Source organism: Rhinoraja longicauda, chromosome 29, assembly GCF_053455715.1.
Source record: "Rhinoraja longicauda isolate Sanriku21f chromosome 29, sRhiLon1.1, whole genome shotgun sequence".
Classification (NCBI taxonomy): domain Eukaryota; kingdom Metazoa; phylum Chordata; class Chondrichthyes; order Rajiformes; family Arhynchobatidae; genus Rhinoraja; species Rhinoraja longicauda.
The window spans coordinates 22,035,264-22,053,488 of record NC_135981.1 but is presented as its reverse complement, the minus strand read 5'-3'; the positions used below and the strand labels follow the sequence as shown (position 1 = coordinate 22,053,488).

At 44.1% G+C, this 18,225-nt stretch overlaps 1 protein-coding gene across 1 annotated transcript in view; it reads left to right on the top strand.

The window, feature by feature from the left end:
• The window catches only part of LOC144607753 (uncharacterized), a 192,035-nt gene extending 175,070 nt beyond the window's left edge, over positions 1-16,965 (top strand). The window contains exons 2-3 of the mRNA XM_078424799.1: positions 13,749-13,837; positions 15,718-16,965. Coding sequence (XP_078280925.1) covers positions 13,754-13,837; positions 15,718-16,656 — 1,023 coding nt within the window. The 5' untranslated portion in view covers positions 13,749-13,753 and the 3' untranslated portion in view covers positions 16,657-16,965. The remainder of the gene's footprint in view (positions 1-13,748; positions 13,838-15,717) is intronic.
• Positions 16,966-18,225: the final 1,260 nt, after the last annotated feature.

Here is an 18,225-nt window from a genome sequence, read left to right as displayed (position 1 = left end):
CTGTTTAGGATATTGAGAAGCAAAGAGATAAATTATTGAAACAATCAACTATGAAACTTCCAGACCTATCTGATTAGCTCTACAATTCCAGTACATTTCTAACATTCTAGAGGCACAGGAGGGGTATAATTAGTGGGTCAGAGGTGTATGATTGAATTATTATTACGTGACCTCTGTTAGTCTGGCAAAATGGATAATACTTCAAGGCTCTGGAACCTTCTGAAGGACCTTCCTTTAGGAAGGAGATGAGGAGGAATTTCTTTAGTCAGAGAGTGGTGAATCTGTGGAATGCATTGCCACAGAAGGCTGTGGAGGCCACCAATAGATATTTGTAAGGCAGAGAGAGACAGATTCTTGATTAGTAAGGGTGTCAGTAAGTACGGGGAGAAGGCAGGTGAATGGGGTTAAAAGAGAGAGATAGATAGATCAGCCATGATTGAAGGGCAGAGTAGACTTGATGGGCCAAATGGCCTAATTCTGCTCCTATCACGTATGAACTTATGAACTAAAAGCGCTTGAAAAATCAGTGGTGAACCTGCACAAGAAAACAATAGGGTGGGTCCCACAAGCCCGCCCTACCATGCAGTGGCTGGTCTATGTTAGCCTCAAGAATGTGCCAGTTCCTCACATGCCTCAATTTCCCAATCTTTCAAAACGTTATCTCCCTCCATCTTAAATAGTTCTCATGATCCGACCTCCCCAACCTTCCAGGGCAAAGAATTCCACTCTCTCTGAGGACTATCGTTAATCGGACTTCACTGGACTTTGTCTTGAACTAAACGTCATTCCCTTTATCCTGTATCTGTATACTGTGGTCGGCTTGATTGTAATCTTGTATAGTCGTTTTGTTGACTAGATAGCACGCAACAAAAGACTTTTCACGGTACCTCAGTACACGTGACAATAAACTAAACTACACTAAAAGTTTAAAACTCAAAGTTGCTCCAGCATTTCGTATTTATCTTCGGTATAAACCAGGCTCTGCAGACCCTTCCTACACTAAACTAAAATAAGTATCTCTGTTTTAAATATCCTTTATCCTCAATGACATTCACTCATTTGAGATTCTCCCACAAGTCAAAACAATTGAGGCAACAATTGGTCATGAACACAACTCATTCTAACAAGATTGGAATTGTTATTACCACAAGAGAAATATAAAAAGTGCATTCAAAGGAGTTAACTTTTTAAAAAACTTAACCTGTGCCTGTGGATTCTCCTCCCCTCTTTCCTTAGGTCAGACACATCAAGAGACTGCTGGAAGCTAACCATGTCAATACTGATAAAGGATCCCATCAATAAATTAATCGATTTGTTTCATTCAGTTGTTGATCACGTACAATTGAAATAATAATTTGTCATAATGAGATCACTAAGTTGTAAAACATGCCTGAGGGTCCATTCATGATCTTATGGAACAACACCCCAGAGTCAAAGAGTCATAGAGTGATACAGAAAGGAAACGGGCCCTTCGGCCCAACTTGCCCACACCAGCCAACATGTCCCGGCTACACTAGTCCCACTTGCCTGCATTTGGTCCATATCCCTCCAAACCTGTCATACCCATGTACCTGCCTGACTGTTTCTTAAATGTGGGATAGTCCCAGCCTCAACTATCTCCTCTGGCAGCTTGTTCCATACACCCATCACCATTTGTGTGGAAAGGTTATACTTCAGATTCCTATTAAACATCTTCCCCTTCACCTTAAACCTATGTCCTCTGGTCCTCGTTTCATCTACTCTGGCCAAGAGACTGTGCATCTACCCAATCTATTCCGCTCATGATTCTAATCACAAATTCATCGTTGCCCGCAAGGTTTTCTAATAGAAGCTACTAACCGAATGAACACGATGAGATTGGAGTATCCCTTAATATCTAAAAACTAGCAAGTGAATGAATTTGCCCATGATCATTTGCTCTGTGTGATAATGTATTCCACAACTAATGAGCCATAGCTGACCGTGGATCTTTGAGAGGCAGTTAATAACGACTCGTGTCAATCCTAATATAAATCAGTTTCTCTTGAAAATCCGTAAGCCTTTGTGAATCAATAATAATTTAGGAACTTTGTTTTCAGGTCTGATGAAGAGACTGGTCCGGGAACAATGATAGACTCCACAGTTTCACAACAGTCTGAACTGAAGGGGGCTGACAACAGGGTAAGAAGGTCCACCTAATCTGCAGAACACAACCGCAGAAAGTAGCAAAGCTTGGAGCAGGGACAGACGGGCCTTTTGGTCCCACAATGTCTGTGCTGTGCTGTAATGCCAAGATAAATGAGTCTCACCTTTCCATTCCCAGCATAATCATGTGCCTATTTAAAAGGTTCTTAATTGGCACTTTTGTTTCTGCCTCCAACACTATCCCTGGCAGCACATTCCGAGCTCCCAACACCCTCCGTGTAAACAAAACTTGCCCGACACTAAATACTAAAACTCTCGTTTGTTTGTTTGTTTGTTCCTGAACTACAGCCAAAACGGTACACGATAGCGCAACAAGTTTAGGCCCACCTTACTCACCGTCGTCCCTTTGGTGCTAATGGAAGATGTTTCATTGAAATCGGTGTTATATTTTTAAAGTTATTCACATTTAAAAGTTTAAATCTATCTCATAGGAAGGGTGGGGGACGGAGGGAGGGAGGGAGGGGAGGGAGGGAGGGAGGGAGGGAGGGAGGAGGATAAGGGGGTTGAGGGGGATGGAGTGGGGGGGAGGGGAAGGGGAGGGGAGGGGAGGGGAGGGGGAGGGGGAAGGGGGTGGAGGCAGGAGGGAGGGGGAGGGGAGGGGGAGGGGAGGAGGGAGGGGGAGGAAGGGGGGAGGGGAGGGGGGGAGCGGGGAGGTGGGGAGGAGAGGGTGCTGCACCAATGCAGGAGAGGTTTGGGCCCAATGGGTCCACTTGGTCTAGTCTCTTCTAAATTCTGCCCTTCTCACCTTAAAGCCATGCCCTCTAGTCTTTGACATTTCCACCCTGGGGAAAACAGTTTCTGCCAGTCTACCCATGGTGTGCCGATCATTTGTTGGGGAAATTTCCTCTGTGTATTGTGCAAATATAATATGAGGCTATTAGTGAGATGCGGGCTTATGATTCCATTCAGCCAGTGGATAGGTCCATCTTCTCACCCTTCTCACAGTGGGCTACTGTGGTGGCTGTCTCAGCAGGGGCATGGTAGTGAGATGGCTCCCCGCCCATCTCGACACGGACTCCGCCATTATTTCTGTGCGGCACGGTGACACAGCGGTAGAGTTGCTGCATTCTAGCGCTCACAGCACCAGAGATCCTGGTTCGATCCCGACTACGGAGTTTGTGTTTGCTCCCCGTCACCTGCGTGGGTGGTCGCTGGAAACTTTGGTTTCTTCCCGTACACCAAAGACGTACAGCTTTGTAAGTTAATTGGCTTGGTGTAAATATTTTTAAATGTCCCTAGTGTAGGAGACATTCAGTCTGAAGAAGGGTCTCGACCCGAAACGTCAGCCATTCCTTCTCTCCTGAGGTGCTGCCTGACTCGCTGAGTTACTCCAGCATTTTGTGATACCTTCGATTTGTCCCAGCATCTGCAGTTATTTTCCTACTCCCTAGTGTTAATGTGCGGGGATCGCTGGCCAGTGCAGGTTCGGTGGGCCGAAGGGCCTGTGTCCGCGCTGTATCTGTAAACTAAACTAAGACTAATCTACAGTGCAATGTCGATGTGTTTGCCCTGGTTCATTCAATCGCTTGAGGATTTTAACGGATCCCAGCCAAGATTTCAGGAAGATAAATCCGTCAAATTTCTTTCTGATATCATGAATCTAGCAGGGACTCCAGTATAACAATCCCATCTAGATTGTCTGATGTTTTATCCATTGTAGGTTGTTTCAGTCATCATTCCCCTTTAGCCAGAACAGTAGAGAGTGAGACCTCAATCATCTCTCTCCTCTCATTCTCCTGGGGTTCCACACCCTACCAGAATGAAGAGGGTAGCTAACTGATGGAAGAGTTCCAGCTCAATGGTAGCAGATACTAAGGATAGTAGGGTTCTGTTTAGTTTTGTGCCAGGAATTGAGAACATGTGAGGGTGGCGAAGCAGTAGAGCTGCTGCCTTACAGCGCCAGAGTCCCGGAATCAATCCTGATTACAGGTGCTGTCTGCACTGCGTTTGTACGTTCTCGCAGGTGGGCTTTCTTGTGGGTGGGTGGGTTTTCTCCGGGTGCTCCGGTTTCTTCCCACACTCCAAAGATGTGCAGGTTTGTAGGTTAAATGGCTCCGGTAAAATTGTAAATTGTCCCCAGGATAGTGTTGGTGTGCGGGTATCGCTGGTCGGCACGGAGTCGGTGGGCCGAAGGGCCTGTTTCCGCTCTTTATCACTAAACTAAACTAAAGAAAGAACTGGCAGGAATACTGTATAGTAACAGGCTGCAAGGCATTGTGTCATGATCAACATATCCAACGTATAAAATATAAAGATTACATTATCAAGTGCAACAGATAATTGGCACTCGGTCAGGAGCAGGAGCAATACCTCAGGGCTCCGTTAACCTTCATAAAATTCTGACTGAATTAATGACTTGCAATTTTATCATTAATATCTTGCCATCTACCAACCTCCATATTAACCATAAAATTGTCGTAGAGTCATACAGCATGGAAACAGGCTCTTTAGCCCAACCTGACCATGCCAACCATCTACGCTAGTTCCATTTGCCCACAGTTGTCTTATATCTCTCTAAATCTTTCCTACCCATGTACCTGCCCAAATGTCTTTTAAATGTTGTTATAGTACTTGCCTCAACTACTTCCTCTGGCAGCTCGTTCCCGAAAGCCTCCACGCTCTGTGTGAAAAAGTAGCCCCTCGGGTTCCTCTCACCTTAAACCCATGTCCTCTGGTTCTTGATTCCCTTACTTTGGTTAAAAGACTGTGCAATCACTCTATCGATTCCCCTCATGGTTTTCAGAGACTTCTATAAGATCATCACTCGGCCTCCTGCGCTCCAAGGAATAAACTCCTAAAACTTGTTGATTTAACAGTTATCAGCACATCAGTTATTTCAAAATGATTCCGTTCACAATGAACTAGAGTGCATACAATACAATACAATATATCTTTATTGTAATTGTACAGGGGTACAACGAGATTGGGAATGCGCCTCCCATACGATGCAATAATTTAATTAGCTAGTCAGTATTAATTTAAACAACCCGATGAAACAAATTGTATCAGTTTTAAAACAGAATAAAATACAAGTAGATCTGTGCCGGATCACTGTGCGATGTGACCATCCGGCTCAGCAGGACCGGTTCATAGCAGCTGTGGCCCTGGGGATGAAGCTGTTCCTGAGTCTGGAGGTGCGGGCGTAGAAGGCCTTGTATCGTCTGCCTGATGGAAGGAGTTCGAACAGACTGTTGCAGGGGTGTGAAGAGTCTTTGTGGATGCTGGTGGCTTTTCTGAGGCATCGTGTGTTGTAGATGCCCTCCAAGGCTGGTAGCTGTGTTCCGATGGTCCTCTGAGCTCTATGGACTACCCGCTGAAGAGCTTTCCTCTCTGCCTCCGTGCAGCTGAGGTACCACACAGGGATGCCATGTGTTAGGATGCTCTCTATGGTGCAGCGGTAGAATGTCATCAGCAGCTGTTGGGGTAGACCAGACTCCTTCAGTGTTCTTAGGTAGAACAGTCGTTGCTGTGGCTTCTTGACCAGCGCAGCAGTGTTATTGGACCATGTTAGGTCCTCCCAAATATAAGTGCCCAGAAACCTGAAGTTGGACACTCTCTCCACACTGTCCCCGTTGATAAAGATCGGGGCGTATTCCCCGTTATGTGACCTATGGAAGTTGATGATCAGCTCCTTGGTCTTGGTGGTATTTAAGGACAGGTTGTTGTTGGTATTTAGGGACATTGTCATCGAGTCTTCTTCATCACTTTATCCAACTGCGCTGCCATTTTCAGGGATAGACACAAAATGTTGGAGTAACTCAGCGGGACAGGCAGCATCTCTTCAGAGAAGGAATGGGTGACTTTTGTGGTCGAGACTCATCCCTCGACCAGAAACGTCACCCATTCCTTCTCTCCAGAGATGCTGCCTGTCCCGCTGAGTTACTCCAGCATTTTGTGTCCATCTTCGGTTTGAACCAGCATCTGCAGTTCCTTCCTACACATTTTCAGGGATATGTGGACTTGCACCCCAAGGTCCCTTGGTCTATCAAAACCCTATCATTTACTACATACATCCTACACTTGTCTGTCTTTTGAAAATACATCACCTTGCATTTACCGGGATTAAATTCCATTTGCCATTGCTCTGCCTAACTTCCCTCCACATCTATATCATGCTGTAGGTTTAAATAACCTTCCTTGCTATTTACAACATTGCCGATATTTAAGCAACAACAAAAGGCCGGGCAGATGAGGAGAAGGAAGGAAGTCAAAGGGCTGTAATTTTGAAAAGTAATATTGTAAATTTGAGAGTATCATCATGGCAGAAGAGAATTCCAGAGAAACAGCAGGAAAATTGGCAGCGAAAGGGTGTCGTTAATTACAGCAATCGAAAAAAAAGCTTTTTTTCCTTGCCATGTTAAAAATAGGCGCGTGAAAATTGGAACTGTTTCGGTCATCACAATAATGAACAGCAGAGTGTGTCAACAAGAAGCCGGATCATTAATCTGCAGATTACAGGGATTTTGGTCTGAATTGCCCACAACCAAGAACAGCTTCCACAGAACTTGGGGTGATCTTCTCATTAGTATCCCACCCTGTCATTTCTATTACTGTGTCATCGAACACGGACGAGAGGAAGCTTTGATTTGAAAAGCCCCGAGACTGAATAATCCGTGAAAATTTACTATTTAGTTCCAGCAGAAAATCTGAACTCTGTGAACTGAGATGCACAACTTAACATTGCATCTTGGAACACAACTCGAAGTCAAGGCTAATCGTTACCTCCAATGCTTTGTTGTTCAAAATGAACAGGAAAAATACATCCCATGAGTTTTTTGGCCCTTGCAGGCTGATTCTAATATATTTGCCATGAATCAGTGTATTAATTTACCCTCTGATTACATCTGACAACGTAACCTGGCTTCTTTTGAAAGGCAAGAGAACATTATGACAGTCCCACATTTTAAAAAAAGGAACAAAGCAATATAGCCTAGAAATTCAATCACAGATCATATATTTTTATTCCATTTTTATTGAATTGAGGTGTGAAATCTGATTGTTATTATGTAGCATGAATATTCACGGAATATTATTTAATGAAATCTCCTTTAGTTATAGTTGAGTTTAGAGATACAGCGCAGAAACATGACCTTCAGCCCACCGAGTCCGCGCCGACCAGCGATCCACACACATTAACACTATCCTATACACACTAGGGACAATTTGCAGTTTTACCAAAGCCAATTAACCTACAAACCTGTATGGCATTAGTGCTGATGCTGTGGTGTTTGCAAATCACAGAACATTTATGACACAGTCGTAGTCTATTAGGTCTTGTAGCCTAGCCTCCTGTCACATGTTTTTAGTGTATGAGACGTACTTCATTCAGTATGAAGCAAGTAGAATGTGTCCTGCCTCACTAGCACTGCACCAGTGAAAGTAAAACTCTTTTCCAACCATGTATACGTTAACAGCAAGCATGTAACCGGCAATAGTGTTATTCCAACGTGCTATCAATCACTTGTAGGTTAGTTGGGGACTGTTTCATTCACTGCATCCGCTAGGGTCTAATGTTGTTGTTTAAAGTGTTGGAGTGACTCTGAATGAGTGCTGAGGTCATGGTGGCCTTCCACTGCCGCAAAATGTGGATGTTTCAGTCATGATCCGCGAGGCTCTCAGCATGACCAAGAGAAGGAGGAGGAGAGTGGACAAAGGGAGAACCGAGTTGACAGAGGAGCAGAACACCTCCAAGAGACTTCCGATCCAGGCTCTTATCTTCAAATGTCTAAGACATGATGTCAATGAATCCAGAAGTTAAGAACAAGGCATTGATGGCAAACGTCCTCTAGACTTTCCAGTGCCTGGACTTCTCCGTCTTTGGAGATCTTTATTGCCTTCAATATCCAGCGCATGCCAGAGACTGGAGATTGATGGATGTTACACGTCCCAGCTTGCAGATCAAACAGTAAATACAGAACAGCATAGATGTTCTCCACTTGAGAAAAATAAAAATAAAAGCCCTTCCCACTTGAGTGTACAGCCAAAATCTTTCACACTGGATAAATCTATTGGCATTTTCCACTGATTGCTTTAGTTTGTGGACCTTCATGAAAGCTCCAATAACTAAACTAGTATACTTGCCCCTGTTAAATATTTACCAATGACCCAATAGTATGGGACCTATATATCTTTTTGGATGTCATTTTCAAAGCATTCACTATCGGATAACTCACTAACAATGGGTTGGATGTTTTCATTAAAACTGTTTTTAATTGTGACAAACCTATTAGGATATATTCATCAAAATATTCCAACTTCTCTGCCTTATATCAAATGCTACTTTTTAAAAGCATCATTTTTTTAATCATGTGCATTTTAAAATGCTCGCTGAGAGAAACACCAATGCACAAATGTGGCTGGCCACCAGCGACTCACGGCGCCAGGAGGAAGAGGGCTCTGCCCGAGCCAGCTGCCTACTCCATTTCCGGGGTTGCATCCGCGCCCGGGTGGTGTTGGAGAGGGACTGCGCGCTGTCCACGTGCACCCTGGAGGATTGGATGTATCCTGGATGGGGATTGTAATATAATTGTATAATAGTTTCAATTGGTATATTTGTTTGTATAGTATTCTGGTGGTGGGTTCTGTTTTGGTTTTATTGTATTGTATATATTATTTTAATATTTGAATAAATATTTTAGGTTATTTTTTAAAATAAATAAATAAAAATGCGCAAATGTGGGTATTCAAGAAAACATCTGCCTAAGCATCGGAAACTTTGGCCACAATTTATATCTGGCCCTTTTCATCACGGCCGTGATCAACAACTCGAGTGCCCAGGAGCAAAGGAGATGACAGAGAGTGGTAGACACTGCCAGGTCCATCCCAGGTACTGACCTCTCCCCATCATTGAAGGGATCTGAAGGGGGCGCTGTCTAAAAAAGGCAGCCAATATCATCAAACACCGACACTACCGTGTGGCCTTGCTTTCATTTTGTTACCACTATCAGGAAGAAGGTACTGGAGTCTGAAAACCATGGCCGCCAGGTTCAAGAACAGCCTCACACCCTTGAACATTGTACAATGCCAATCTTAGCAACTATGATCTTCTATGGACTGTCTTTGGTTGCAAAATGGACTTTGTCCTGTTATGGCTACCCCTAGTATTATGGCTATTAATTTATCCTATTTTATTATTATATATTATATGTGTGTTATTGTGTTTAAGGACCTATTAAGCTGCGATAAGTAAGAATTTCATTGTTCAGTTTTCAGTACATATGACAATTAAACACACTTGACTCTTAATCTGAATAGAATTCAGATCTTAATCCTAATGGAAACCCTACCACAATGTGGATTTGCATATCTAGACAGAATACAATATATTATGTGTGCCTGCATATTAATATATCAATATTTTAGATAAAAACCTTTGTGAATCCCTAATCCTTCTCAAAGGGCAATTTCCTTCCAATTTTGATATGAACAAACACATCACATCATTATGAACAAATGTTAGGAATTCATCAGGTAAACAATATTCATTCTCAATGTACAGTATTACATATTTATCTACTTGGAACATGTCATTTTAACCCAAAGCACAAATACCAAAGTCAAGTTTACAAATAACTTCCAGCGGTAAATCCTCACCTGAATTGTTAGGTTTGAGGTTCATCTCTATGTGAGGGATGCTTCAAAACAAGCTAATGTAAGGGTCACTAAAAGTCTTAAATTAATTAAAGTCCCCTCACGAATAGCGTTCACAAATGTCTCAGTGGCATTAACAGGAGATTAGGCAGAACACTAAACGAGAAGCCATTGCCTGGCATTTACAGTTCCTTTGAAAACAAATGTTTGATGAATTGCAGACTAGGTCGAGCAAAATTAATCTCTGGAAGGTCTTGACTGAAATACCAAAGATAACGTAGGATAATCCCATTTATTCCATTAATCCCGGGCCACATCATTAATTCCAATGCATCAGAAGCATGGCTCCTTTCCGTGTGGCACAGTGAAATGCCACTGTCATTTAAGCATTGGAAGCAAAGCTAAAGTTTTGAGAGTTGTTAGAGATGGATGATAGTCATGATATAAAAGCATATAATGAGATTAAATTCATATTCAACAGTTTAAAATTCATGCAGCCATTTCCTTCCTATGACCGAAAATTAAATTGAAATGCTCAGTAAGGTCAGTCTGGACAATGTGTAGAAATTTACAATCTGTCTCTCTTGGAGTATGCAGCTGATCAATTTTCTGCTGCACAGAACCAATATGTTGTTATTCCCTGCCTAGTTCCGACCTTTAATAATATCAGCTAAACTATTCATCTAAATCAGTCAACTGGGAGAACCTAGCTGGGATTTTTCAAAAACAATATCCTTAGAATTTGCTTAGCAAGGCTGAGCCCTCTGACTGTAGTATTAGCATCAAAGGGTAAATTCCACTTCTATATGCTGTTCCATGTTGTATATTCATACTATGTTATTTGGCAGAACATTTAATTCTTCAATTCCGAAGATTTACTGTTGCTGCTTTATATTTAACATTGGCATTGCTACCCAGTTCCATAAACTATTCTTGCAACATGGCGACATGATGGTAGAGTTGCTGCCTTACAGCATGAGAGGCCCGAGTTCGATCCTGACTATGGGTGCTGTCTATACATTCTCCCCGTGACTGCGTGGGTTTTCCCTGGGTGCTCCAGTTTCCTCCCACACTGCAGAGACATGCAGGTTTGTAGGTTAATTAGCTTTGGTAAAAATTGTAAACTGTCCCTCGTGTGTAGGATAGTGCTAGTGTTTAGGGATCGCTGGTCGGCGCGGACTCAGTGGGCCAAAGGGCCTGTTTCCACACTGTATCTCTAAACGAAACTGAGCATGTTGTTTCCTACTGAATCCTACAACCAGGAAGAAGTTAATTGAGCTAACTTATTATCTCCTGCAGTAATCTTAATTATGTTTTCACATCTGATGAAGGTCGAGATCACTTGAGAGTAGAGAGCAGGATTAATATACTGTTAGAAACAGAGGAAATCCTCAGTGCAATGAATAGTGTAGAAATACCATCAAGAATAGAAATAATGACAGAAAGGTTATTTATCTCGCCTCTTTAGGTTTTCTCTGGTGTTATCCATACTTTTGCTGTTAATTTCCAATTAATTCTGCTTGCAAACTGAATTATATGGCTGAAATTCCCTACCTTCCCTATCTGCATATCAAGGGGGGCATTTGTATCCACCTATTGCTGCATGTTTTGTCCTGCCCCTCCTCTCTTCCAGCTTTCTCCCCCCCCCACTTCACAATCAGTCTGAAGAAGGGAAGAAGGGTCCTGACCTGAAACGTCACCCATCCATGTTCTCCCGAGATGCTGCCTGACCCGCTGAGTTACTCCAGCACTTTGTGCCCTTTCCCTACTTTCATAGCCTGGTCCTGGGGTGGGCTGGATAGTCAGTTAAGAATCTTAGACATTTTCTAACAATCAATTGTTCAACATGCACTGAATCCTACCGTCATTGTGATATCATTAAGAGCATTCTATACGTCAACATCCAGCCCATGGCTTTACGGCTCAGAAGTCTGGGGGCTTCCTATTTCCCCTGAACAGTGGCTGGAGTGCATTCTCTTCACTCAAACAGTGGGTGCTGAGATTTCCCCCAACGTTAGGCTGCACCATTACAATGGAGCTGAGGTGGCAATGGAGTCCCCTGGCAAAGGGTTCAGCAACACCGGGTAAGAGAAGGCAGGGTCGGAGACGGATATTTGGGCTGGGATTGAGAGCTGGGCTTGGATCAGGTCAGATCCCAAGGCTGGGATCGATTGATGTGGGGGAAAGAGCCACTTATAATAGCCAGAAGTGAACCAAAAGCGGAAATGGTCGAACAGGCCGACGGTGGCTGACGGAGGTCGGACAAGGACGCGCCGCCGAGAGAACAAAGAGGGACCGCCGCAGGCGGGGGGGTGTCCCGAGAGGGGGATGTGCCGAGCTCAAAGAGGGACTGTCACGTGGGGGGTGGGTCTTTAGGTGTTGAGAACAAAGACTGTCCATTGGGGACTACATTAACACTATGTAGCTTTTTCAGCGCCCTTTATGTGGCGACTCTTTGTATACCTTGTGTCTGACATGCAAAACAAAGAATTTCACTGTGACATGTTACATGTGATAATAAAGTATCATTCATTCATTCATTCATTTATTCATTCATTCATTAAAATGGTGAGAGGTGGAGACTTGGGGAAAATGATGTTGAAGAAGCAGTGAGGAATTAGCCAAAGGAATAGAGCAGATGAGATGGTGGATAAGAGTTGAACGTAGGAATGGATTAGTTTGTGGTGCTGGTGCAGGGTACAGGTGGCTGATGAGGTGTCGGGACTGAGCAGTGAGGAATAGGGGAGTGTTACAGGCCATTGACCAGGTGATGTGAAGTTTTTTTTTAAATAGACACAAAAGGCTGGAGTAACTCAGCAAGTCAGGCAGCTTTTCTGGAGAACATGGAAGGGGTGACATTTCGGGTTTGGAGCCTTCTTCAGACTGATTGTAGTGGGGCGGGGGAGGGGGAAGAAAGCTGGAAGATAGGAGGGGCAGGACAAAGCATGGCAGGTAATAGGTAGATGCAGGTGAAGGGGAGATTGACAGGCAGATGGTGGGATGAGAAGAGATAAGAGAGAAGGTGTGAGATGAAAGGATTGCAGAGTTGCAAATTATGAAGCTAGAGGAAGGAACGTAGGTGGAAGGGGATGGGGAGGGGAGAAATAGGTGCAAGTCCAGACAGGGCACTGGGGAGGAGGGGGTTAGTGGGGGAAGAAGGGAGAATTTTGGAATCAAAATTGTGTTTGCATGTGTCGAAAAACAGGCAAATTGAGTTGAGTTCATTGTCACGTGTACGGAGGTGCAGTGAAAAGGTTTTGTTGTCAGCAGAAAGACAAAACATGATTTAGAATCCAGCCATCCGCTGTGATGGGGTGGGACCTGGAGCTTTCAGATGTGGTATACAGATTGTCCACGAAAAGAGACTAAGAGCTGGAGATTAGGTTGAGTGTAAAGGGAGAGTCTGGTGGCTGACATCAGTCGGGAGAGCTGGATCGGGGTGGGAGAGGGATAGTGGACTTCTTGGTTGGTGGGATGGGAGAGAGATAAAACGTAATAAAGAGCAAGGAAAGGGTCATTGCTAAGGGTGGGAGACGTCAATCATGAGTTGTGGTCGTAGTCTGAAGAAGGGTCTCGACCCGAAACGTCACCCATTCCTTCTCTCCCGAGATGCTGCCTGACCCGCTGAGTTACTCCAGCATTTTGTGAATAAATCAATCATGAGTTGTCGGTTTAGCTCCCACAGTCAGAGGTAATGGCAATTGGGGGTGACGTCGGAAGAAGATGGGCTCCGGCTCCTTTTCTTTCAGACAGTCAGTTCCTGCTCCACCCAGCTGCCCACCTTCTGGGCTTGGCCATCTTTGTCCTCCAAAAAAAAGTGGGAATGAAATGCCCGCAGTCCCGAGGAGTGGGGACTAACCATTCAGTGCACTGCATTCGCCTCTTCCTCGTCTGAGAGAGTTGGGGCAAAATGTGAGCGACTGGTGAAGTGTTTGAAGCTGCCCTCTTTCTAATGCTCTGTTTGTTTCATTCAGGCGGGATGGGAAACAATACAACAAACCTTTTTAAAATTCTGGAGCCCAAGAGATTGCGTGCAGACAAAGGTTTTGTCTACTCCAGCAGAGTAAGTAGAGGGCGACAGGGAGTGTATCGTACTCTTGTTTACCTCAGCGTGTTACCCAATGCATAGAGTGTACCGTACTCTTGTTTAGCTCAGCGTGTTACCCAATGCATAGAGTGTACCGTACTCTTGTTTAGCTCAGCGTGTTCCCCAATGCGTTCTTTTACAACCACAATGCCATCTACTGCACAAAAAAAATCCGGCAACGTAAAATATGTGCAGCTTTGATAATTCTGGCAGCATCTTTGATGGTGATAGTGTTTTCCCACACAAGCTCTACACGGTATCCAGCATCCACTTCCCTTAGTGTGTGGGAAGGAACTGCAGATGCAGGTTTACACCGAAGATAGGCACGAAATGCTGGAGTAACTCAGCGGGACAGGCAGCATCTCTGGGGAAAAGGAACAGGTGACAAGACCCTTCTTCCGACCGTCTTCTGACGCGAAACGTCACCTATTCCCTTTCCTCCAGAGATGCAGCCTGACCCACTGAGTCACTCCAACATGTTGTGTCTGTCCACTTCCTTTGCATCCCCTCCTTCAACTCATCCAGTGTTGAATTCCTCGTTACTTCCAGACATAACTGTATTAATGTTCTCCTCCTGGCCAGCCAATGCAAGACCATCCAAAAACTCTGAAGCTGGTAACATAATCACACCAGGTGTTACAAATTACCAGGATCCCGTAACATTGTCCATGTTATTGGATTCCAGTAAAACAGCCTCAATTTAAAATTCTTCTCCTTTACAAGCTCCTTCCTATTTCTGTAACGTCTGGCAGCCGCAAAACTCTCCAACATTTCAGCTTACACCCCCACCCCCCCATTTCCAGATTCCAGAATTTTAATCATCCCAGCATCAATGACTATGCTTTAAGCTACACATGACCTAATTCTGAATTCCCTCCCTACTCCTCTTGACCTTTCCACCCCCACCCCCCTTTAAAAATAGTCCTAAAGACTTAATACTTTTCACATGTCCTTTGATCTCCATAATTGGCTTGGTGTCAAATTTTATTTGAAAGCACTCATCTTTATGGAGCTCCTTGGAATGCGTTAAAACATAGCTCCACATAATTTAACTCATCGGATCTCAGGCCCCACAAATGCCTCTTGACCACAAGGTGGCGACACTCTGAGAACTGAACCAATTTAATGCGTATTGTATCTTACAGTGATGAGACTTGTTTCATAGGACAAGGTTCGGTACAGACTGGGCCCACATATTTGTTTTCTGTTTGAGGTATTTTCCCATCAAATTGCTTTCAAATTGTAGATCCAAGTAACTGCAGATGCTGGTTTACAGGAAAAGACACAAAGTAATGGAGCAAGTCAGCGGGTCAGGTAGCATCTCTGGAGAACATGGAAAGGTGATGTTTTGGGTTGGGACCCTTCTTCAAACATCTCTCCGGAGACTCTTCGCTGGTGGTGCAGCAGTAGAGTTGCTGCCATATAGCGCCAGAGTCCTGAGTTCGATCCAGACTGGGGGTCTTGTCTGCATGAAGTTTGTACGTTCTCCCCCTGACCTGCATGGGTTCTCCAGGATCTCCAGTTTCCTCCCACACTGCAAAGACTTAAGCTAATTGTCGGCTAATTGACTTGGTAAAATTGTAAATTGTCCCTAGTGTGAGCAGGATAGTGTTAGTGTGCGGGAACGCTGGTCGGCACAAACTCAGTGGGCCGACAGACCTGAGTCCATGCTGTATCTCTAAACTAAACCAAACTAAACCTGTAACATCACCTATCAATGTTCTCCAGAGTTGCTGCCTGACCCGTTGAGTTGTTCCAGCACTCTGTGTTTGGTTTCAAGTTGTGTTACTTGTCAATTGAGCAGACTAAATATTTAATTGACATTTTGTGTCTTTATTTATTTTTATTGCCGTTAGGACATTGATGATCAGTCGGTGTCCACCAGCTGCCAACATACACCCAGCTCAGGCTCTGAAGCAACCCTGGGTGATGAATGGTTTAACTATGAGATGCTTGAGTATTACGCTCCCGTTCCTTGTAAGGCCAACATTAGTCAATCTACCAGTACCACCAGAGGATGGATTCAAACCAACCAAGCCCACTTTGTACCCTTGGGAAGAAATGTAATTGTCCCGAGGCTTGCGCTGCACGTGGTAACTAAAGAAAACAAAGCTCAGCGTTCTCCTTCAGCACCTGCTGCGTTTCTGTCATCAGCGTTTGCTGAAACAGCATTTGAAAAAGTTACCTTATTAGACAGATCAGTTACGCAGTCAAATCTAGCCCCTTCCGAAGCACCTGGGAAAACTGAAATGGAAGAACAATCATCAGTTGCTGCACATGATATACTCAACACAATATCCACTTTACATGTTGCATCCAAAGAGACTGCAATGGGCACGTCATCGTTTAATGCACAGAATGTTATTTTTGAACCAATTATTAGATTCCCAAGTACGTCTGTGCGGTTATCAACCTCCGCACCAGCCACCATCCTGTCAAAACCTTCAGTCGAGGCTTTTTGTGAAGTGGCTGCCTCGGCAGAACCAGCAGCTGCTTTGCCAGATGTAGCTGCTTCAAACCCCACTCCAAGCCTTCAACCCGAGGACATGGCTGGGCCAACGCCCACGGAATCTGCAGAGGCACCTTGTCCAGAATCAGCTGTTGGCAATGAAGCCTCCCTCACGGAGACCAAATATAAACACACTGAAGGCACCGAGGGATGCCTGGGGAGGACTGGGGCACAATTGATCGCAGCTCTGAAGTCATGCATCGGCTTGCGAAGTAACGGTTTCATGGCCTACAGTGTAAGCTACATTCTCAAAGACCCCAGCAGTCATGAGCGCCTGGTGCAGTAGATGTGGTCAGCACACCTTCAAGACTGCCAGTTTCATCATGGTGGGCTCTTCATTTCCAACTGGATCACAAATCAGTTAATTGCAGAACAACTGCCAGGGGCATTCGCTGTTCCTGCCAACCATGAACGTTATATTCGAGATGTATCAATATAAAGTTATTTTCTGAGGCGCAGTATCTCAAGAAGCCTATTCACCCAAGTCATCTTGAGCAGAAGTCAAAGCAATGATCAAACATTTGTAAACTTGAAGATGCCAGATTTGGAGGAAAATTTGATTTGAAACCCCCACTAATACCCAACACTGTTCACAATGCCCCTTTCTGTTCAAATTCAACAGGCTCAGAAAACGTCATTCTGTAAAATTTCAATGCTCAAAGTGGACATTTATCCAGAACGTAACTCCCATGGTTGAAAATTCATAACTATTTAATTTAGATACAAATGAACCATGAAGATTAGCTGAGAATGTTAAAGGGCATAAAAATCACTCTGAAATGGGACATAAAACTGAAGTACAAATAACTGGTGTATTATTTGAATATTTACACATTATATATCACATTGATGGGAAGAACACTAAAAAATGCTTTTTTCAGCAAAATCTTTAAAGTATTCCACAACTATTCAAGTACAACTGTGAAACATAAGTATTCCCACTTTTAGTATAAGAAAATAACTGCAGATGCTGGTACAAATCGATTTATTCACAAAATGCTGGAGTAACTCAACAGGTCAGGCAGCATCTCGGGAGAGAAGGAATGGGTGACGTTTTGGGTCGAGACCCTTCTTCAGACTCAGTCTGAAGAAGGGTCTCGACCCGAAAAGTCACCCATTCCTTCTCTCCCGAGATGCTGCCTGACCTGCTGAGTTACTCCAGCATTTTGTGAATATTCCCACTTTTCCTTGCTTTGCTCTGGCAAGCGTGAAGACCAGAGGCACAAAGCAGGCACTCATGCTTGCAATATACAGGGCAGTAAGTCAATTCTCGCAAAGGCACATAACCCATCTTATTGCTGTTAGGCACAAAAAGCTGGAGCATCTCAGTCGGTCAGACAGCATCTCTGGGAAAAAAGAATAGGTGACGTTTCGGGTCGAGACCCTTCTTCAGACTGCCCCGAAACGTTACCTATTCCTTTTCTCCAGAGGTGCTGTCTGACCCGCTGAGTTACTCCAGCACTTTGTGTTTATCTTCAGTTTAAACCAGCATCTGCAGTTCCTTCCTACACCTTATTGCTGTAACTTTCTCCAGGCTTTTAGTATGTGTGCATGAAAGAGACATCAGAATCTAGGCACTTGAAAGCTTCCAAATGGGAACAATATATTGGTGTGGCATTCCAGTACCAGTGCAGATCAAGCACAGTATTCAATCACCATTAAATAATGGTACACTGGAATTTAGAAGGATGAGAGGAGATCTTATCGAAATGTATAAGATTATTAAGGGGTTGGACACGTTTGAGGTGGGAAACATGTTCCCAATGTTGGGGGCCACAGTTTAAGAATAAGGGGTAGGCAATTTAGAACTGAGATGAGGAAAAACTTTTTCAGTCAGAGAGTTGTGAATCTGTGG